Source organism: Engraulis encrasicolus, chromosome 6 (assembly GCF_034702125.1).
Source record: "Engraulis encrasicolus isolate BLACKSEA-1 chromosome 6, IST_EnEncr_1.0, whole genome shotgun sequence".
Classification (NCBI taxonomy): Eukaryota; Metazoa; Chordata; class Actinopteri; order Clupeiformes; family Engraulidae; genus Engraulis; species Engraulis encrasicolus.
This window is the reverse complement of record NC_085862.1, coordinates 6,217,260-6,241,132: the sequence shown is the minus strand read 5'-3', so window position 1 is coordinate 6,241,132 and position 23,873 is coordinate 6,217,260. Positions and strand designations below refer to the sequence as shown.

General features: G+C 42.5%; 1 protein-coding gene across 1 annotated transcript; it reads left to right on the top strand.

Moving 5' to 3' along the window:
- Window positions 1-5,834: 5,834 nt before the first annotated feature.
- Window positions 5,835-22,028, top strand: LOC134450523 (up-regulator of cell proliferation-like). Its single transcript, XM_063200363.1, has 5 exons — window positions 5,835-5,909; window positions 13,153-13,177; window positions 14,549-17,182; window positions 21,515-21,664; window positions 21,787-22,028. The coding sequence occupies exons 1-5, from the start codon at window positions 5,835-5,837 to the stop codon at window positions 22,026-22,028; spliced, it is 3,126 nt and encodes a 1,041-aa protein (XP_063056433.1).
- Window positions 22,029-23,873: the final 1,845 nt, after the last annotated feature.

Genomic DNA, 23,873 nt, shown 5'->3' with positions numbered 1-23,873 from the left:
TAACAGCTTCAAATCCTTTCTGACTGGGTTTACGAGATGTCATTTCTCCTCCCTCTGGTGCTCTTTTCAGAGGTTAACAAAGACGACCATCAAGCACACACAGGACATTTCACTGCCATGATATGATGGGCAATCCTAAAATCCACTTCGGAAAATGACTCATTAAAATTTTGATCAATCTTCTGTATTTTTTCTTTTACTCTTTTTTTCTGGTTCTCTGGGTCATTTTGTGCTACTTTTCCTTCGGTAAGGAAATGCCATCAGAAAATTACACGGTCCCAATGACATTACGCTCCCAAAGTCTGCCATCCAATTTCATGTGTTTCAATTGAGACATTACGCTCTGATATGATTTTGGGCAGAAAAAGCTTCTCCCTTTTTCCCCCCCTTCTCTCTCTATCCTCACCAAATGAATCAATTGAATTTCCTTGATGGTCTCAGGGAGCACTTAGCTTAAGAGAATACACTTCCAAATCAAAAAGCTTTCAATCATCTCAAATCGCATTTGGATGAGATGCCCTCCTTCTGAGTGTTGCCGCCATGCCGAGCGCTACTGAGAGTGTGTATGTTCGTATGTGCGGCCTGACTAGTCAGACTGACTGACTGGCACACACACACACACACACACACACACACACACACACACACACACACACACACACACACACACACACACACACACACACACACACACACACACACACACACACACAGAGACACGGACACACATGTACCAGTAGCCATGTTCGGAGGCATTACCTGTCGTTTCGCGTCGACCCTTTTATTGCCACTGACGTCTGACATGTGGAAGATGGGACAAGACAGGGCAGGACAAGACAAGACAGGTCCTAGTGCAGTAGCAAGGAGATTTTCATTAATGGTTGTTGGTGGTAGTGTGTGTGTGGGGGGGCTCTCGTTAAATTGATTGAAAAAGGGAATCAGCCGAGTGCCAGTGTGTGTGTGTGCGTGTCTGTGTGTGTGTGTCTGTGGGCAGAGTGGAAGAGTCACTTAGAGTTGATCAGAAGTACAAGAAAAGGTCTGACGCGAGAGAATAAAATGGAGCATTAACTCGTACTTGACCGCTGTCTCCTTTCGTCGTACGTATACTGCAGTAGTGTTTACACGTACAAATATTTTTGAAAACGCATCGGTTTTGGACCCTCATTCCCAAACTTTACATTTAACTAAGAGGTGTAACGCGCTCAACTCAAACAAATTTGAAAGCAACTGGGTGCTCATTTCTCAAGAAATATACAAAATAAAGAGAACAGGACAGCACTCTGGCCCGACACTGAGGAGGGTAAAGACCGAGAACAGGGGTGCATTTCTAGAAAGCGTAGTTGTTAGCAGTTAGCAACTTTGGTAGTTGCCAATGGGAAATTGAATTGCAACCAACAAAGTAGCTAACATATTTAGCAACTACGCTTTCCAGAAATGCACCCCAGGACAGCACGACACTGAGGAAGGTTTAGACCGAAACGTAAGACGGGCAATAAAATACATAATGTGGAGTGCTACTGTCCTGTTCTCTTTATTTTGTAAAACTCTGTATTTAAAAATATTCTATTCACGAGCCTAACATACACCTGTAACAATGGAGTTTTTAATATATACATAATTCGCATGTTGTGTTTATAGGTTAACAGATGAAAAAAAAAATCTCATTACAAAATATATGCATATGTGTAACCAGCACCTGGGTTGAGATGAGAGTGCTTAGCTTTCCAACCATTTTTTTTTCCCCTTTCCCCAGGTGATATGTGTGCCTCTGTAATTGGTGTAAACATCTTCCTGGGCCATGTGACACTTTGTTCATTTTTTATTTCTTCCCCCTTCACCATATTTTATACAAATGAGGCCTCTCCTTTGTGCTGGATTAGATGGATGTCTAATTTTCGCGGAAATTAGATTGCTTGTTTCTGGTCAAAAAATATATATGCACAAGCAATGAGCAGGAAGTGGTGCTAAAATGGCGTCGTCAATGCATCTGAAACCTGGCGCTGTGCATGCATAATGTCTGATTTACGATCCCCGCGTATTAAAACAAATTCTAATGCCGCAAAGACAATTGACATTCAAAAACACATAATACCGCTTTTATGGCACAAGAGCTATTGTCAAGCGGCGGATACAGGCATAATTCAGAGGGCTGATTCGTTTAAATAGGAAGATGTGGTGGTAACGCATGGTGATGGGGAACAAACAAACGCATGAGCAAACAGAAGGGGCAAATTATGCTAAGAGGAGGTGTCATAATTCTGTGTTTATCTGACACGACACGCCAAGCTCTGTGTGTGTGCGCCATAACAAACAGCCTATAGTCAGGGCCGGATTAAGACGGCCTGGGGCCCCTAGGCTACGGCTTGCTTAGGGCCCCCCTGGAAGGCAAATTTTGCGTCAAATTTACATAGTGTCCTAATTACAATAATTACAAGCTATGAATTGAGGATAACACTACTAACTGTCCTCAATAAGACACATGGATTTTCAATGTTGCATCCTGTCACAACTCTGCAATTTTTAACCTTTTGCCAATCAGGGGCCCCCTGGTAGGTGGGGGCCCCTAGGCTGCAGCCATATCTAGCCCGTGCATTAATCCGGCCCAGCCTATAGTGCTGTCGCGGCGGCCTGCTCTGCGCACACAGGCCCATCCAGAGGAAACAGAAGAGCTCATTCATTCATCCATGATGCAATTCTGCTGTGCCACTAATAAGAGATAGATAACACCGTTTTTTTTGACACGCACACACACACGTGCGCACACACATGGACACACACACACACACACACCATACCACTACATCTGCCACAAAGCGACTAATGGGTTATATCTCTAATACTCATGTGAGGAGTTGGGAGACATATGCTAATGGGGGGCCCCCAGTCCGGCTGGACTCATATTTAAGGCATAATGACTTTAAATGTGCGCATTAGAAATAAAATAAGAGATAAATCGCAAATGGGGAAGGAGGCGGCAGCTGGGAGCAGGGGGGACATCAGGTTTAGAGAGAGAGAGAGAGAGAGAGAGAGAGAGAGAGAGATGATGAGAGAGAGAGAGAGAGATGATGAGAGGGAGAGAGATATGATGAGAGACAGAGAGAGAGAGAGAGAGAGAGAGAGAGAGACACACACACACGGACAGAGAGAGAGAGAGAGAGAGATACACACACACACACACACACAGAGAGAGAGAGAGAGAGATACAGAGAGAGATGACAGAAGACAGATCTTCTAGGGCCGGTACTCCAGTGTCATCATCATTGCTCTTAACCCCCATCCTGAAAGCAGCTGATGAAGATTTGGACACACTTCCTGAGGCCTGCACTTCCTGAGGTGTGTGTGTGTGAGTGTGAGTGTGTGAGAGATATATATATATTATTGTCAATGTCTTATGTTTTTTTTTTGTCAAGCTGTACATTGGAGACTGGTCAAACGCAATTTCAAACTTCTGTGCTAACCCTGTTACATAGATTTTTGACAATAAAGTACAGTACTCTTGACTTGACAACAAAGATTTATTTTCATAGCAGAGAAAGATACCCCAGGCTCGTTCATTTATGGGATCCATTTCACGTCAGGTGAATGCCCCTTTAGGAGACCTTGGTTAGGAGACCTTTGGGGTCTTGAGGTTGAGAATAAATGGAGTTCCCTTAGCGCTGTAGATGGCGGTAGTGCACATCTTGTGCAAGCCGCCACCAAACGCCAAAAAAAGAGAAGAAGACAACGCCCCCTTAGAAGACCGAATTTGAGCACACTCCTTTGCATTGGGTGGGCAGAGTTTGGGATATATTTCTCTCCTATGAAAATCTCTGCCTGCAAATGATGTCCAGACACCAAGGAGAAGAAGACATACTGTATTTGCAGATATGAAAGACCGGGAGATGCGGGTTTAGGTTTGTGGAGCGACCCTTTATTGTGACCTGTTTTGGGTATGGCTTTAGAGTACTGTCATTACGTCACAATACATTTTACATTTTACACTTTCATCCACAAACAACATAATCAAAAAGCATACCTGTACAGTTGTAGAAGGCTACCGAATATACAGACTAAGGAGGGTTACAGCATGTTTTGAAGTGCACGAGAGCTAACCAGGGGTTTGTTGCCTCCATATGAATTTAGTACATGAGAGTTTACTGCAGAAAACATGGAAGAGAAGGGTCTTTGCTTCTTGAAGGTTGAATGAGATGACCTTAGTCTTGTGGTCTCAAATTATTTTTCTCAAAGGGCCAAATTCTGTAGACCAAGTGAGGCTGCGGTTCAAACCAATGCGAAACAAGTTAGACATCTGGACAGAGGACGAATTTTCGCTTTTTCGTTTTTCCCTCTTGTCAATGTTATGAGACAGTTAGCATAAGCTCTAGCTCTCTGTGAATGCATTGGAGAGATATGACGCACTGAGATTTTAGGGATCGAAAATCATACATTTATGTTTTCATTTGCTCTGACCTCTTGGTGGGCCAAATGTTTGCCATGCCTGGGCTGGATTTGGCCCGCGGGTCTTTGCTTAGAGACCAAGGCGAGAGTCTTGTAGCCTCTGGTCAGCCTGTTCCACCAATGAGGAACAAGGACAGAGAACAGCTGCTTTGTGCTACTGTACGTACTGTATGTGTCATGTTGGTTTGTCTCTGCTGCACTGTCTCTGAATCTAGTGGGGAGGAGGACTTGCTTTAACTACAGGACATACTGTGTATGCCTGCGTTTTTATTTCACATTTATTTCACGTTTATTTCATGTGTCATGTTGGTTTATCTCTGCTGGACTGTCTCTGTATCTAGTAGGAGGGCTTGCTTTAACTACAGGACATACTGTGTATGCCTGCGGTTTTATTTCACGTCTCAAAATGTTTATTTTATTAAAGTTTATTTCAAATGTCCAGCACAATACAAAGGCATTATATAAACAGAAAATGTGATATTCTCTGACGTACTACATCCCTTACTACACTATCATGTAACATCGAAGCATATATAGTGTTGTAGCATAGGCAGCATTACATGGTAGTGGAGACTAGCCTGGCCCTGCATGCATCGCAGTGTCATGACAGTTGATTAACTAATTTTAGCAGCTGTTTGACTAATTCCTTTTGAATACGGATGCATTACCTTTGAGCACCTCGCACTAAATCATTTTAATTACAGCAGGCGTTTTATCTGGACGGCCTCGAGCGCTAAATAATTGGCTAGTTTATTAGTTTAGACTGACACGTTCGCTTTAGCGTTATATATTACATGGTTTTTTTCATCATCAAGCTTTGAACTGCTGCCTGTCCCAAAGGGGCCCTGGTGAAAAAGCGAGAGTGTTTTCCTTGTGGAGTTAGGTGTGTGTGTGTGTGTGTGTGTGTGAGGAGTGTGTATAAAGGTAATAGCGAGGCCAGATATGGATGAAAGTGTGTGTGCATCCCTATTGCGCACAGGGAAATGGGGAAGGTTACTCAGGTTTCTAATGAGAACCGTTAGCTCTCTCTACATGCTTTGTTTCTAATCTGGCGATCTCTTATCTCTTGAAGATGAAGCTTCATGATCAATATATAACAGTAATCGTACCAAAACCAATGTTGTTGTGAATGTGTACTCGAGTACTGTGCTTAGGCACACACATAAGCTGAGGATCTGTTGAAATCTGATTTACTGTGTGAAAGAGTCAATGTTAACATTTTCAAGGCTTTTGCAGGAGCAGGCCGAAACAGGATTTTATACACCAACGAAGGACACCAAGGGCCAACACAGGAAAAGGAAAAACATGAGGAACGTCTTCTTAATGTCCTCAGACCATAGGCATTTTTTTGGGGGGTGGTTATATTATTGCGTGATGTCACAGTTACCTCTGTGTTGATGAGGAAGATTATTCTCTGCTTCTATTTTGAGCAGTGCCGACGATGCCACATCTTGGACTCTGATGAAGATGTGGTAACGTTGAAAAGTTAGTTTGGCACTGCTCTAAATAAAAGCAGAGAATAATCTCCCATATCTTGGATGCTCCCGTGGACTTGCCTACCTTGAACTCGGTCCTTTCCTGTGACGGACCAGATTGTGAAGAGCAGAAGCGCGGCCCATTTTCCACATTGCGCCACCCCCCCATAGATGGTGCCACGGCCTCTGACTATGTACTGCATACCACTGATTTTTTTTCTGAGTGTGTGCTTGTACGTATCACTGCCACATTTGACTCTGTGATAGTGTATCAAAGCCATGTGCTGTAAGTGCGTGCTTTTATGACCTACCCAGCTACCCACCTTGCTCTCTTGTATAGTCCTCAATCACTCAAAAAACACAGTTATGAATACACATACACACACAGCGTGAGCACACAGGTGAATGCGCGCACACACACACACACACGCACAGTGCAGAGTGGAGAGAGCGTGGTGTGTGATGGATATGCTCTGGTGTTGGATCAAAGGAGGAGGTGACAGTGGGGCCATGTACCCGTGGAGGGGGGCGGACCACCAACATGAAATGCCACCTCCCCAGGCCTGCTGCGCCGCCCCCCTGTAATTGTACCTTTCCAAGGCCCCACAGAGTGCACCGCACAGCTTCCTCCCTGACACACACATACACACACACACACACACAAGCGCGCGTGCACGCACACACACACACACCTACACACACACACTCATATAATCCATATGCACTAATTCAAACACACACACACACACAGACACACACACACTCATATATATGCACTAATTCAAACACACACACACACACACACATTCCTTTTACTTTCTTCTTCTTCTCAGAAGGCATTCGTCATTCCCTGGTATTTCGGTGACGTTGGCAATCGCAGATGAATTTTCCCTTAGCTCTCGACTCGAGTCCCCGAAGATCATTTGTATTGCGGAGCACCGTGGGTGGGTGCAATGCAGGGCGAAGAGACGACACAATGGCCTGAAGTTAACTCAAGCACCCTGGGTGAGTCCAAGGCTAGCAGGGTGGAGCACCCTGGGTGGGTGCTAGCAGGCTAAAGACCATTTGTATTGCGGAGCGCCCTGGGTTGGTGCAAGGCTAGCAGGGTGAAGCAACCTGGGTGGGTGCAAGGCTAGCGTGGTGAAGCGTCCTGGGTGGGTGCTAGCAGGCTAGCTGGGTGAAGACCATTTGTGTTGCAGAGTGCCCTGGGTGGGTGCTAGCAGGCTAGCAGGGTGAAGAGCCCTGAGTGGGTGCAAGGCAAGAAGGGCGAAGCACACTGGGTGGGTAGCATGGCTCGCAGGGTGAAGACCATTTTTACTACGGAGCACCCTGGGTGAGTAGCAAGGCTAGCAGGGTGAAGACCATTTGTATTGCGGAGCACCCTGGGTGGGTAGCAAGGCTAGCAGAGTGAAGACCATTTGTATTGCGCAGCGCCCTGGGTGGGTGCAAGGCTAGCAGGGTGAAGACCATTTTTATTGCGGAGCGCCCTGGGTGGGTGCAAGGCTAGCAGAGTGAAGACCATTTTTATTGCGGAGCGCCCTGGGTGGGTGCAAGGCTAGCAGAGTGAAGCGTCCTGGGTGAGCTCTCGACTCGAGTCCCCGAAGACCAATTGTATTGCGGCGCGCCCTGGGTGGCTGCAAGGCTAGCAGGGTGAAGCGCCCTGGGTGAGTATAAGGCTAGCAGGGTGAAGACCAATTGTATTGTGGAGCGCCCTGGGTGGGTAGCAAGGCTAGCAGGGCGAAGAGACGACACAGTGGCCTGAAGTTAACTCAAGCGCCCTTAGTGAGTCCATTGCTAGCAGGTCGAAGACCATTTGTATTGTGAAGCGCCCTGGGTGAGTATAAGGCTAGCAGGGTGAAGACCAATTGTATTGTGGAGCGCCCTGGGTGGGTAGCAAGGCTAGCAGGGTGAAGAGAAACTCAGGTAACCGGAACTCACCTTAGTTCAATTCAACACTATACTGCCCTACGGTAGGTACAAAGGCAAAATGAAGGCAAAAAGCAGTAACTGCATAATTTGACAAAATTGAGTTTAGACTGAAAATAATTTTCATTACACCCCCTTATCATGTGAGAAAGCCCTATGGTCCAAATGTGTCCCGTATTAGAGATATTGCCATGTCAAATTTGTTACTGCAATACCCAAGGCATTTATTTCAGTTTCAGTGTTGAGTAGTTACTGCACTTTGGCAATAAAGTATACAGTAAATCAACATGAGTTTTGGACGCCATGATTGAATCGAAGAATTCAACACCAATTAGGCTACTCATTAATTTACCCCTCCTTTGCCATTGATCAGATACAGGGTAACAAAGTCTGTACACACAATTTGCTTAATAAGCTATTACACTTGTGTACATCAAGAGTGACCTATGCTAACTGAGCGCCGGAAGTCATTATTTCTCTATGGAGGGTGAGCAAATTGGGCGACCAGAGCGAAATCACCAGGAGCAAAGCGAACTGAGCGACTAGAGTGAATTTCAAAGACTAAAGTGAAGCTAATATTATAAAAATGAGCTATGATCCGGTTCGGATGTTCAAATCTCTGAATGTCCCAGGCTGTCAAGCCACAGATGTTATGTGATTAGCCAAACCAAACATGTCAATGTCACTTCCAGAGCGAATAAAGAGAATTCATGCCAAAACTTCTTCAGCAACCTCAGCTACCTGGGTGGTGTAGATCGCCCTTGGTTTACATGCAGCATAACTGTACTGAAGTTACCTCAGGCGACTGGCACTGCACAAGGTACCATGTTTGTATTCTTAGTGCAACACCTTTCAGTTCCTGCAACAGGGCATCAAACAAGCAAGTAAGATAACGCACCTGTAAGTACACCATTATTTTGCTGCACTATCCTATCTGCACATGCGCACCACCCAATGCTGCACGATCCAGACGTGGAGCATTGTCGTCCTTCGTTTCGCTACCTGTAAGGACCCTGAAAGTCTATCTATGATTAATTCCATCTTTATTGTGAATTGTAGACTGATCAATAGGCCTCTGCCATCTTTGACAAACGGCCACGTCAGTGTCTCGTAAATCTTTAGGCTAACTTAGAAAATGACCATTTTCCTTAGCCTACCAATGGCACCATTATATAATATTACGAGTATTTCCCACATTTATAACATTATGTGGTGTATAAACCACGAAAAATGCAGTGTAGCCTCGGCTACCTGAATAAAACAAATCTTACAGACTGGCTTTTAGCGAAACAACACTAACAGATCAGCTTTTAGCTAAACGAAGGGCGACATTGCTCCACGAAACCGGATCATGCAGCCTTGGGTGGTGCGCATGTGCAGATAGGATAGTGCAGCAAAATAATGGTGTACTTACACACTGATTTGAACATCTATCGCGTTTGTGCATGACGGCTGTAGAAAAGTCATGGTGATTTTTTAAGTGTTTGGGTGGCGAATGTAGATGCTAGAGGGCGCCTTGTCACAGTTGGAACTAGGCTTGCACACTTGGCAACCACGTCTGAGGCAATTCCAAAATTGCCCCTGTTGGAAATGGGCGGAGTAAAGACAAAAAAAAAGTGGAACCACGCTCTGGATCGTGGTTCCATTCGAACCGGGCTAATGGGTAAGAGCCTATACAGTACCATGGTAGAACCATGGTTACTACATAAAACCCATGGTCAATTTTCAGGCCTGCTTAGCCAATCCTTTGCCTAGAAGACAACTAAAGCAATGCACGTCTATGGAGGATATGTTTAAAGGGACACTGTGCAGGAAATGGTCAAACAAGGTACTGCAACTATGCTGCTCATTGAAACTGGGTTGGTTATCGCCAAATTTGATCTTTACATGAAAGTTTACTTACAAATAAATACAAATATTTTCTAATATGGCATAAGTACAGTCATTTTTGCAGCTAAAAAAGGTAACATTAGTGAATGGGAAGCATGAATTCTGGAAATAAATAAACTAAAAATCTCACACAATGTCCCTTTAAAACATGGCAGCGTCAGTGGAATAGGCTTAGATGTTCAATGGCCGTTACCACTGTCACACTCCCTGCTTTATTATCATCTACAAACCATTTAGATTATACAATTATTTTTGGCCTTTACATCAGAATTTCAGAGACTGTATTTTTCTGCAATATGATGATGAATCGACAAGTTTGACATAAAATTATGTGCAAGATGTTGTTATTGTATATCCAATTGACTTTGTGAATATGCAGTCTGTAGAAATGAAAGTGAAACAGTCACCTCAGAAATGTCACTAGGCTCAGCTAGATGAAAAGGAACAATTGTGGTCACATGAGCAGACTTCCTATTAACAGGCCGTTCAGTGTCAGTTCAACAAAGTCACATAATGTGTGTCTTGTTTTCAAGATCTACAGTATGTCTGGGTTGCTGTGACTGTATCTAGGCGGACATGCATTTTCTTTTCAAAGCTAAATCTTTCAACTTTTATCCAATCTACCAACCAGTGAGCGCATAGACAGCTGGAAGTGTAAGTCTTTAATGTTATCTCTGTAAGAGATTTCTCTTATGGTCTAATTGTACTATACTAGCACCAGAAATAGCAACAGTAATGTGTTGTGTTGGATGTTTGATGGAGTAAATGCCCTGCACAATTTAAATTCAACTAATGTAACATATAGGCAAGTAGAAGTAAAATTTCTGTGATATTTTTGTTTAACACAGGCTAAATGGCTGTCGACTGCTCTGGGTAAAACCTGAACCATACCGTAGGCCTACATAAGGAAGTCAACCAGTGTAGGCTATATGAATGTGGCTTTCAGTTGCAATGTTCAACGACATTTACCGTCAGTGTGTGTGGATCTGACAGCTCACTGATGCCATATACAGTGGTATTTGATCCCTTCCTGATATCGTAGGTTTAATTTTAGCACAATTTATCTCCAATTAGTCCCACCCAAATATGAGAAGTAAATTTTTTTAAAGTCAGAGAAATGTTCTATCATGCTGAAATGGAAATGAGGGTGAGTACAAAGCGGATTCCAAAAAAGTTGGGACACTTTGTATTTTGTGAATAAAATCAAAATGCTGTCATTTTCAAAACATCTAATATGTTAATAAGGTAGAGCATTATGTACAGACAACATATCAGTTGTTAAAGTCGAGCAGAATTATTGTTTTGAGGTAATTATGTGATCATTTAAAATTTGACCCATGCAACAAATCTCAAAAAAGTTGGGACAGGGCCAAAACATGTTGTAATAGTTGGATAATTCTAAAAATAACACAAGGAAGAATATTTTAAAAGGAACTATATTGACTGCCAACATTAATGCACAACTAAAATACCATCACAGAAAGGCTGTGGCACTCAGCAGTGAAGATTTTGAGGGACTAATTACTTATCTATTACACAGAAAAATTGAATTATCAAAATTGCAGGCATATAAGGCCTATTTCCGTAATAAAGAGTTCTGTGTAATCATTGCATGAGTTATGAGATCATGACATACTTGTGGTCAATAAGCAACTATGACACTCCAACAATGACAGCTCTCGAAAAAATGACCATAAACACAACACTTGATTAATGCACATGATGCAGACATTAAACAGTGTTACATGCAGAAAAGCTCATTCTATGGACCTAGGAGACATGTGAAACTGTCCTCTGATTACAGGATGGAAAATAGTTAATCCTGTTTGAAAATTATGGAGTCATTGCACCCTCCAGGTTATATAGAAAATGAATACTTCAGCTTGATTTAGTGGTCAGTCTGAAAGACAGCATATAATGGTAAGGGGGGTGCAGAGGTGCCTTGGTTATGGTCTTCTTACTCATGTAGAGCATTAAAATGAATGTTTAAATGATGCATACAGACTTTAAACAGCAAACATAGCTACCAAGGCATTATATTTTGGAGCACCGCCTTTAGGTATTGTCCCCTAATGGTGGCAAATTTAAATCTCTACTATGTTCCAACAGTGTGGTTCCATCATAAGAGTAAACAGGTCACAAAATTGTTTTCTTGCAGTCAGGATATGCCCATATTAAGCATAACAAAAAGGTAAACAAGTTGAAGAACACACCTATCAGTTGAGCTGCTGAAATCATGTCTCGCACATCAAAATATCTAATTTTTGAATAAAATTATGCCATCAGTCAAAGTATTTAACTGTTCAGTCTCATCCCTTGTGTTGTGTTTAGTCTTATCTAATATAAAATGCATTTTATTGGCCCTGTCCCAACTTTTTTGGGATTTGTTGCAAGGGTGAAATTTTAAATGATCACATAATTACCTCAAAACAATAATTCTGCTTCACTTTAACAACTGATTTGTTGTCTGTACATAATGTTCTACCTTGTTAACATATTATTTGTTTTGAAAATGCCAGCGTTTTGATTTTATTCACAAAATACAAAGTGTCCCAACTTTTTTGGATTCCGCTTTGTATATAAAACACAAATCAGATAATCAGGTTAATTAGGGGGTATGCTGACATAAAATGATCCAAGACCCATACCAAATACATTACTGCAAATGTGTTCATATAAAATGAAGCCTCACTACGCCTTCATATTCAGTGACGACTGACTGAGTACTGACCCACGTGGCTAACGCCCGCACAGGACTGAGGTAGTATGCTTTTTTGTTTTTATTTTGTTTTTTTGAGCTCTAGTACAGAAAAAAAAACCCTGCAGTGTAGAGTTTAGAACTCCGGACATTTTTAATTTAAAATTATTAATAGTCTGTATCTTACAGAGTTTTGAACTCCGGGCATTTTGGTTTAGAATTTCAAATTGTCTGTTTTCTATAGAGTTTTGAACTCCGGGCATTTTTCGATTTTGAATTGTACATGACCTGTATTTGGTGAACCTAGGTTTTGAATTCTGGGTAGCCTGTCCAAATTTGTCCTTGTTTTGTTACGCCTGCATAACGCACAGAGTTTTTGTGAAGAGACCGGACTAAGCTTGACTTAGCCTAGAAGGATGTCTCTCTTGCAAAATTTCGTGACGGCCTAGGGATTGCTTGTTGATATAACTATGGCCTACATATTCAAATTATTATATTTTCAATAATACACATATAAATGCAGAGAATTTCTTAACACAAACAAACAAAACTTCCACATCTGAAGATATTACAGTGACTCCCTTCTTTCCCTGCAACTACAAGTCCTTTCCCGTGAAGCACCAGACTGTGAAGTGCAGGAGCATGGATGATATCTCTCTTTTCTCAGTATATAGTATATTGGTGCATGTGGGCCTACTGTAACACACTTTTCTGTTTCTCTTTCAGGAACACAGCAAGGAATCACAGAAAGGTAAGAGATGCCATATTTCTCTCTCTCCCTCCCTCGCTCCCTCGTTGCCTTCTGAAATGTTCCGAGTCCTGGCGCAACTAAGTTGGAAAGCCCACGCCATCGGAAAGAAAAAAAAAGCAACCAACGACGAAGCTGTGGAAGTAACAAAGGAAACGAAGATTCCCGAGATATTATTTACTTTTAGTTAAACTAGGCTTCTTGTCATTTTGTTGCGCATGGTAGAGAAGAGCTCCTCCTCTCTCCTCTCCTTTCCCTCTCATCTTTTCTCCTTCCTTGGGGTCTGCGTATGTGAGGTTTTGTAATATTTGGCTGTGTGCTTGGTTACTGTATGTTAAAGGTCTGTTATGTGAGTGGCTTGTGTGATGTGATTCAGCTGTTTTCAGAGGAATTGAACAACAACTAATCAAATTGATTAGGCCTAAGTAGCCTAATGAAAGCAAAAAATAAAGTTAAAAAATAATGAAAAAATAAATAGCCTATAATATGCTTATTATGTAGGCATATAGTAGCTTATGCAGGCCTATAGTGTATTTGTGTTGTAGAAATAGTTGAACAAAATGACCATAATTAAAAAAAAAATAACTAGCCTAATGCATAGTTTATTTTGGCGAGATTCAAAAAAAATGGCTAGTTGAACTTCTGTTTGGCTGGTAAGAAAAAATGTCCACTAGCCAAATTGGCTGGTGGTGGAAAAAGGTAATTTAGAGCCCTGTATGTAACAAAGAAGACATTCTTTGGCTTCTGTCCCAAATTTGTTTAAGAGTGCTTAGATAGATAGACAGACCTAAAGGAATATGTCTCTGGTATTGCAGGAAAGGATTAATTGCATATTAAGGAGGTTGACAACAAATAACAAAGTGTACTCATAGCCAGGAGAGAGATGTGAGTTTTGATCAATTAATACAATTATTTGTATCTGTTGTGCAATCTATGATAGATGTGTTTTATGCTAAACTATTGCTTAAAAAGACTAAACATAGTGTGTCTTTATGGAAGTTAGAATACATCAATTTACCATGAGTTAGGATGAATTAATGCAGAAATGTAGTGCAAGCTCTGGAACTCAGCATGGTTATGCCATTACATTAACAGAGGAAAGTACATATTGATGACTGCTGTATGAAGATATAGCCCACATATAAACAAATGATTAGAAATAGCAAACAGCTAAATTTATTCCATGTGAAATGCAGGTATCATTCACACACACGTATAGACGCGCGCACACATGCACACACACACACACACACACACACACACACACACACACACACACACACACACACACACACACACACACACACACACACACACACACACACACACACAATAATGTATTGAAAGTCCCTCCCACTCTGCTTCCTCCCCCAGGGCTACCCCTCTCTGAGCTGCTGTCTGCTTTGGGCCTGAGGCATCTGCAGGGGGGGAAGCTCACTCTCAGCTCAGTCCTGGAGATCAACAGCAGCACACTGTATGATCTCCCACCACAAGGTCCAAAGCAAGTGCCATGGAGTTTCTTAAAGAAATTCTTGATGGCCCATTCCAATTCAAGAAACATACAATGTGCTCAAGACCAACTATTGCAGAGGTCTAGCTTCACTGAAGATGATGGTGGATGCAATTTGCTGAATCCTCTAGATTTGATTACTGCCCTTCTCCACTGTGCAGATCCTTTCCTCCAGCAGAAAATGGTGTCAAAAATGTCCTTGTGCCAGTTTGCTGTTCCTTTACTGCTGCCAAACTGTGACACACAGCAGAGCACTCTTATGCTGTGGGCCATGAGAGATATAGTTAAAAAATACAAATCAGGTGATGGGAGATTTGTAGAGGGCAGAATTATGGAGATGGACATCCCCATGGTGTCTTTTGTTAGGGTAGGAGAGTGCAGTTTGCCTAAATCTCAATTTTTGAACACATTGCTCAGTAATCACTGTCAACCCAATGAAGCATTTATCCATCATGGCATGCCATGTCGTCATAATCCCAGGGGAATCTCTGATGGGCTGGTTGAAGTCAGCTGGTATATGCCCTGCGGAAATGACCAAATTGACATATTCAAACAGCCAGTGGCCGTGGCCAACCTGAGAGGAGACAGCAGGTTGTTTGGAGCTCAGGTGTCCTTCCTGTGTCAGACCTCAGCTGCAGTTTTCATCTTCAGTGATGACCTGGATGTTGACCTCAGTCCTTTCACAAACACAGAGAGAAAAGCAGAGCTCTACCTGGTCACCAACTCTAAAATGAAGAACTATAATATGGAGAAACTCGAGGAGACATGCAGAAAATACAACCTTAAAATGGAATGTGTGATAATTAGAAGAAAGCAAAATGACAGTGAATTTGTCAATGTGTTGCGTTTCCATGTGCAGAGCATTGTCGCAAGTTATTTTGTAAAACCCTTCTTTTTTGATTTGGCAGATATCGCTCCCCAGATTGGAGTTTTAGCTGATGAGGACTTCAGTGAGTGCAGGAAAGGGAGAGGCATTGTTGAGGGAATCACTGGAATGGTGAAGGACATTGTGGGCTTTAAGGAGGAGCAGCTGCCTTTGCATGGAACCATGTGGAGGAAAATCAGCCAGTTAGAAAAGGAGAGGTGCAGAATGAAAAATGCCACAAATGAGCACTGCCTAAAACAGTACAGGAGTTCACTGATTATGCAAGAAACTGCACTGAGAAGGGAACAACACCAGAGAGCATCATCAGCTTCTATGGTCTGCTTTCTTTTTGGAATCTCACAACCAAAACCAGAACGTCTGTACTTCCTGCAGTGGCTGAAGATTCAGCTAGACACTCTCACCAGACATGACCTGTCCATACTGAGACATCAGTACAAAGACTGCTGTAATAAGAATCCACAGAACAAGACGCTGATCAAAAGCTTGGATGAGCAGATATTCAACTGCTCGTTGGGTCCTGAGCACTTCTTTCGAGAGCTTGGGCAGATTTATGAGTGTGCTTGCTCCCAACCACAAGACCACCCTGTCTCAAGTGAGGTACACCAACTGCCTGATCGGTGTGCTCAGATGCTGCTGGATGGGTTCCCAGTGGAGCTGGTGGATGGAGAAGCTTCACATATATCAATGAAGTGGATATCAGCAGTCCTGACTCAGCTGCACCAGCTAGTGGACAAGAAGAGCAGGATGCTGGTGCTGACTGTGCTGGGGGGGCAGAGCACTGGTAAATCCACACTTCTCAACACCATGTTTGGGGTGCAGTTTGCTGTCAGCAATGGACGATGCACCAGGGGAGCATTCATGCTGCTGATAAAGGTCTCTGAGGATGTCAGACCTGAGCTAAAGTGTGACTTCATCATGCTCATCGACACAGAGGGCCTCAGGTCACCTGAGCTGGCAGCACTGGACACAAGTAATGAACACGACAATGAACTAGCAACCCTGGCCATAGGGCTCAGTGACATAACCATTATCAATGTTGCCATGGAGAACAACCAAGAGAGGAAAGACATTCTACAGATCGCAGTCCATGCCTCTATGAAAATGAGGGAGGTTGGGAAGAAGCCCAGATGTCTGTTTGTGCATCAGAATGCGTCTAACATGTCTGCTCATGACAAAAACATGAGAAATCAGAATACACTGGTGGAGCAGCTCAATGCGATGACTAAGGCAGCAGCTCAGCTGGAGAATAAAGAAGCCGACACAAAGTTCACTGATGTGATGAAATGTGATCCTGATAAAGACATCTACTACATACCTGGACTTTGGCATGGGACTCCTCCAATGGCCCGAGTGAATCATGGCTACAGTGAAGCTGTATATGACCTTAAGAAGAGTTTGCTTAACATGTTAAAATCTGATGAAGTGAAGTGCCATGATGCAATAGGGTTCCGGAACTGGACCTCCAGTTTGTGGAATGCTGTCAAATTTGAGAACTTCGTCCTCAGGAAAGTTTTTGATCTCAGAGAAATTGACAAAATGGGCAGAGAAGTCATGGCTTACCTTCAGACTTGTGAAGGACAGAGTCACTCTGTATCTCTTCAAATGATGAAAGGTAAGAAATCATGATTATGGTAATCATGTTGACAATTTGAAGTATACTCTGAATCAAGACAAGACAGTATTTATTTAAAACGTATAAATATAAAACCAAATTCCCTCAGCAAATGAGATTTATGTTAATTGACTTTGATTTGCCTCATATTACTGTCAACACTAGTGCATGGCACAGGTGTGGATTTTCATGTCATGGATTTTCATGGATGCCAGTAATACCTTAGCAATGTTGTTAAATAGTTGAGCCCTTTCGGAAAATAGTGAATAGGACCAAAGAGGCTATGCCCCAGGTTGACGGGGGGGCCAGTAAATGTCAGAATTTATTTCACAATATTATTGGTATGTATATTATATATCCAGAAACAACCTGACTCTGGTATATGCAATATTGTTGTTTTACTGTAACATGGAGATTAGGCATTGATGAATTAAAACAACACTTTTCTTTTCAGCCTTCGATGGATGGTGCCAGACAACACACATATTAAGGTTGACAAAACAGCAACTGGAGCAGAGGATCAACGATATGGACAAGGCATCAAAACAAGAGAGGGAGAGAGTCACAGAACTGGAGAAGATGAGAAGTGAGGCAGAGACAAGTAAAAGACAACTGGAGTCACTCGTAAAGGAAATACAGGAAAAAGAGAGGGAGCTGGGAAAAGAAGTGGAGGAGAAAGAGAGGGGGATGGCTGAAAATGACAAGCAGCTGTTGAAAAGTACTAGAGAAATAGAACAAGAGAACAAAGACATGCATGTCACAATACAGTTACTAGAGCACAGTAATTGGGAGCTGACAAAGACCAAACAACAGCTAGAGAAGAACTTGCAGAAAACAGCACAATATCTCACAGAAAAAAATGATGAAATTGAGATATTATCACAACAATTGCACGAGAAAACAATTTGCCTTCAGGAGAGAAAGACAGAAATGGTGAAGATGGATGTAAGAGAGAAGGAGAGAGAGAGACTATTGGAAAAGATGAGCAGTGAGGTGGAGACCAGTAAAAGACAACTGGAGACACTAGGGAAGGAACTGCAGAACAGGAACAGCCAACTACAGGAGCTGAGAACACAACTGATGAACAAGGAGAGAGAAATGGAGGAGAGAGAGAAACAGACTGAGAAAGAGGAAGGACGTGGAAAAGGTTAGTATGACAATAGAAAACTTGTGTTTATTTATTCATGGCTTGTGTATGTTGTTACACAGGCTAGATATGCTGTAAATGTATTCCAGCTGTAATGAAAGAGATTTCTGTTTGTGTGTGTGTGTGTGTGTGTGTGTGTGTGTGTGTGTGTGTGTGTGTGTGTGTGTGTGTGTGTGTGTGTGTGTGTGTGTGTGTGTGTGTGTGCGTGCGTGCGTGCCAGATCCTCCCATGAGAAGAAGGTTGAGCAAATGGGAGCCTCCAGACAGTAAGTCATCAGTCACCACACCACCACTTGACCCTATCAGTACAATCATCTTCCTTATGATCCAAGTCTAGCTAGACTTTGAAGTTGTGTTGACTTTGATAGTGATGGGCAATCTGTTTCTCGAAAATGCTCCTTATGAAGTAAATCATGGAAGTGCCAACAACACGTCTGGCACTCATAGTACAGCTCTTGCTTGCCAGTCCGAGTCCTCCAAAACTACGTGCGGTGCACATTTGTCTAAAACAGTGTGAATTTCTCCTAATTCTGTGGTTCAAAGTTAGCGAAAACAAATGTATCGAAACAGAGGATGCTTTCATGCCTGTTCCATTTCATCCTTTCAAGCGAACTCAGACCTGTGACTCAGCATTTTCTGCATAGGCCTAGATGTGAGCACTCGAAAGTGTACCCAGACCACTTGGAAGTGAATTGTACCAACACGTTTATTGATGTGATCTCAGTACGGTTCGCTTATGAGTCTTGACAAGTTACCCATGAGACGTGTGGTAATCGCTTAAAGAGAGCTCTAGAGCACTGGGTGTGATCAAAAAGAGGACTGACACAACATAAACCTAATTGGACCAGAAAAAGTAGCCTGTTCTCTTTGTAATACACTAACAATTTGAAGAGAAACAGAACAGAAGAGTCCTTCTACTGTCAGTTCACTTTTTGGTCCATTTCAAGGGGACTAGGTATGAAAATACCCTAAATCAGCTTTGAGAGTGTACACATTTACAAATCCACGTCATGTAATTTCTTTGTTAACGTTTTTATGATGATGAATAGTAGGGGTAAAAAAAGTGTTAAAAATGACAAAAATCAGTACTGTATCATTTTTAAAAAAAGTCCTATCCCATCACCTTTTCATCACACCATAACATGAATAACAGGAAAATAACTGTCATGTACAAAGCACACTGAGCAACTAGTTTTTCAAGCATCTGTAGCCTATACTGTATTATAGCCACCTAAAAATGTATACATAAGGCATTAACAATTCAAAGGACTGTGGCTTGACAGTGGTACAATAGCATAGAGCTTGACTGTAAATTTGGAAAATGTTGGGGATGACCCCAAGATTATTATGGGTTTAAATATTTATGCCTTTTTTTTTCACCTGTATAGGTGTACTTGATTTACTAGGGCCATTCACAAAATAAATCAAATCAACTAAATAACAAACAAAAGCCCAAAATAACAAACCAAAGAAATGCAAACAAAACACACAGACAAGTAAAACCATTTTCTTATTTTCATATTATAAAATACATTGCAAAGAATCCCACCAGTAAAAACACCCCAAACGGCGGACACCCCTCTATTTTACACAGATTGGAACATTCACTTGAAGAGTTCAGATGCAAAACCCCCTAAGTGCCTTTTCAGAAAATAATCTTAATTAATTTTTATTTAATACAAAGCTATCAAAATTGCATATTTTTTTAATTATTTATGTAATATAACTATTTGTATTATCAAGTACATGAATGTAAACCAAACCAACAACGGGGTTCTCTAAAAATATAGAAGTGCAGGTCTTCAGAAATTGAGTTAGGGGGTTTTGCATCTGAACTCCTCATTTGTTGCTGAACGAGGAAGTGGCAGCATGCCGGTGACCTGGTCAGTTAAATGTTACAGAAATGTTTTACACAGTATTTCTAACCAAATAAACTTCTATGAATTGAAATAGCCAGTTTGCAAGGGATGTGTGTTACTCATCGCTAAACAGATGGAAGTTGATAAATGAATGACGCTACGAAATGCACGTTTTGGAACGCGGTGGAAATTTACACTGAAACATGCTGGAAGGCACTCGTTACAGAGGACTATATAAGAGTTATGGCAAATGGGGGTGATAAATGACCGAACAATGAACCAGGGAAATAAAAACAGTCGTTTACCCTCGTTGGAAGAGCTGGTTGGTTGCTCAACGAGATGGCTGCATTATGCAGTCTGCATGCTGGTGAGTTGAATGCTACAGAAATGTTTTACAATATTTAAATTTAGCCAGTTTACAAGTGATGTTTGCTATTAGATGTCGCTAAAACAGATTGAAGTTGATAAATGAATGACGGTATGAAATGCGCGTTTTGAAAGGCGGTGGAAATTAGACACTGAAACATATGCCGGTAGACACTCAGTTACAACGGTAGGTTGGGTATATGGTAATGGGGGTGATTATTGACTGAACAATGAAACAGGGAATTAAAATCAGTACAGAAAATGGATGGAGACGAAACATTCTCCCTTTAGGCCTATTACATGCACATGCCATGTCATTCAGTGTCCACATTAAAATAGGATGCATCTGAAAGTCTAAAACTTTATGGCAGCCTGCAAGGCTGTTTACTTTACTCCATGAGTGGGGGAGGGGTGACGCAGCAGCGTGCATTGCGGGTCTGCCAGAGCTGCCCGTCTGTAGTCAAAATCTAGGGGCGGGCGTATCGGCCAAAACCGCATGCGTATCGGCCGATACCGATACACTTGGTAAAAGCAAATATCGGCCCGATATATCGGTCGGCCGATATATCAGTCGACCCTTAACGAATACCCAACTTCATCGGAGTTGGGATTTGTAAATACAGGACATTTCACCCTCCTTCAAACCAGAAACAAACCAAAATAGAGTAATTAATCACAGCTTCACAGCTTCATGACGACCCAGTCACCAGTCACAGCACCCCCCCCCCCAAACACACACACACACACACCTGCATGCGGGCTTGATGACATCTAATGTCTATAACTTACTAGTTGTTGATAATTCATGTAATATAAAAAGCCTTCTTAGCAAATCCACTAAAAACAAATAAACAAAATAAAAACATACAATTGTGGCATTAGCTGTGGTTGCACCATCCTGACGTGCTACTACTAAAACGTCATTGACCCATTTACGTAACTCTTGATGTTGTCATTGTAGGTGGCTTCCACTCTGACTCAGACGCCATCAGATCATCCAAGCAAGTCTTTGACTACTGGTCTGACTCCAGCTACTCAAGGCCAGGACAATACGATCAACACCCACATCCTGTCAGGAATGCAAAAAGCTTTGAGTTTATTCCACCTTTCAGTAAGTGATAGCTCATACATTCTCATTCATCTTGGCAACTTACAACCTTCAGGCACATGTCAGCTAGAACAGGGGGGATTATTATATTTTAACCTGCTTACTCTGTGTGTGTGTGTTTGCAGTGGGAGGAGAGAGTCCTGGTCCTGGTGCTATGTCTGAGTTGAGCCTGGTGCTGCTGGGGGGCAGTGCAACTGGGATGAGGGCAGCAGGAAACATCATCCTGGGTGCAGAGGAGTTTGGCAGGCAAGCCAGCACACACACCTCCACAGAGGGCCAGCACAGCGAGAGCAGACAGAGGGAGATGGCTGGGAGACGGTGCAGACTCCAGACTGGTTCTGCAGTGGAGTCTCTGAGAAGGACATGAGACAGGATGTGGGGCTTTGTGTCCGCCTGTCTGGCCCAGGACCTCATGCTTTCCTCCTTGTGGTTCCTGTGGAGCCGTCTGAAGGCGAGGAGCGGAGGATTCTGGAGAAGATGGAAGACATTTTTGGGGAGGGATGTTGGAGACACACACTGATCCTCTTCACCCATTCTGAGGGGCTGGAAGAGAGGAGTGTGGAGGAGTTGCTCCAGACTGGTAGCCAGGAGCTCCAGCAGCTGTTAGGGATATGTGGGAACAGGTGTCACCTTCTCAACATTGGGGACAGGCCGGATGACACTGAGATCACACAGCTCCTAGACAAGATAGGGAAAATGGTGTCAGGAAACAGAGAGACATTCTACAGCAGTAAGACCTACCAGGAGGCAGAGAGACAAGTCAGAGAGATTCAAAGGGACAGAATGATTCAAAGTCAACGAAATCTAGAAGATAAGAAGCCATTGGAGAAAGTACAGAGGACAGAGGAGCATAATAAAACTGTGCAGGATTCTCGGAAAAAGATGGAAGGAGAGATACAGCAGTATGAAGGACAAATAAGAATGTTAGATAAGAGAACAACAGAAATAGAGAGGAAAATGAAAGAAGAGGGGGATGAACATAATAAGAAAGAATTGGAGAGGCAATTAAGGAGGGAAATAAGACTAAGAGGGGATTTAGAGAAAAAGCTGGAGAGAGTGAGAAAAAGAGACAGGGAGAGAAGAGAGAATGAAGTTAGGCACAGAGAGGAGATGAAGGATATCAGAGAGCTCTATGAGAGAGAGGCCAGGGTTGAAGCAGAGAAAAGCCTCATGAAGATCATCCTACATGAGCTACAGAGAAACATCAGCATCACCAATGAGATCCATGGCGTCAACAGAGAAGTGCAGGGCAACATCGGAAAAAAGGAGGCAGAGTTAAGAAGACAGCTTGAGGAGAGAGACAGAGTGATCAAAAACCTCAGCCAAGACCTTAAAGATAAAGAGAGTGTGCTTGCAAACGTGAGGCAGACAAAAGGCAAGGGAGACCAAAAATTAGAGGCACATTTATCCATGGCACAACAAAGAGAGAAGGACAGAGAGATTGAGAGATTGCAACAAACATTGGTAGAGAAAGAAAGAGAAATAGCGCGAATGAGGTCTAAGCAGGGAGGAGATGGAGGTCAGAAAGAGAATGAGCGATTGAGACAGATTATGGTGAAGATGAACAGTGAGATGGAGAGACTGAAACTGGAGGTAAACAACCTGACTAAAACACAGTCTCTGCTGAGTCATAGTCAGTCTTTGCTTGAAGAGCTATGTGGAGACAAGGGAGAATGAGGAAGAGACGTCAAGAAAACAAACCTTACGCTATACTGCTTCTGGCTGTCTGTGTGCAACTGGAGAAGGACTATAAAAGTAGATTATTTTGAGACATTTCCGAAAGGATTACTGTGGCTACACATATATCTATGTAGGCCTATGTGACAAATAAAACTATGTAAAAAGGTATATCATGAACGGAAATGAAAGTTATTTGTCTGAACTGTGTGTGTGTGTATGCGTGTAAAGGAGTAATGATGAGTATTCAAGCATCTGGTATTCAAGACTGGGTCTTATAGAAATGAATACATGTTTTACGCTAAATACTAAACACTGCTTCCAGAGAATTTTTAGCTAATCCTACGTGACCTCATGCAGTTGTGCAGCTGACATAAAATGTACTAATGGGTCAATTGCGTGTATTGCGGGAACAGATTGCGACGTTACTTGCTAAGAGAGCAGTACAAGTCGTCTCCCCCCCCAGAGGCTGAGGATGTTTTCTATAGCAGATATTTCTTGGTGCTAAAACGGACGGTGGGCTACGGCCCATTCT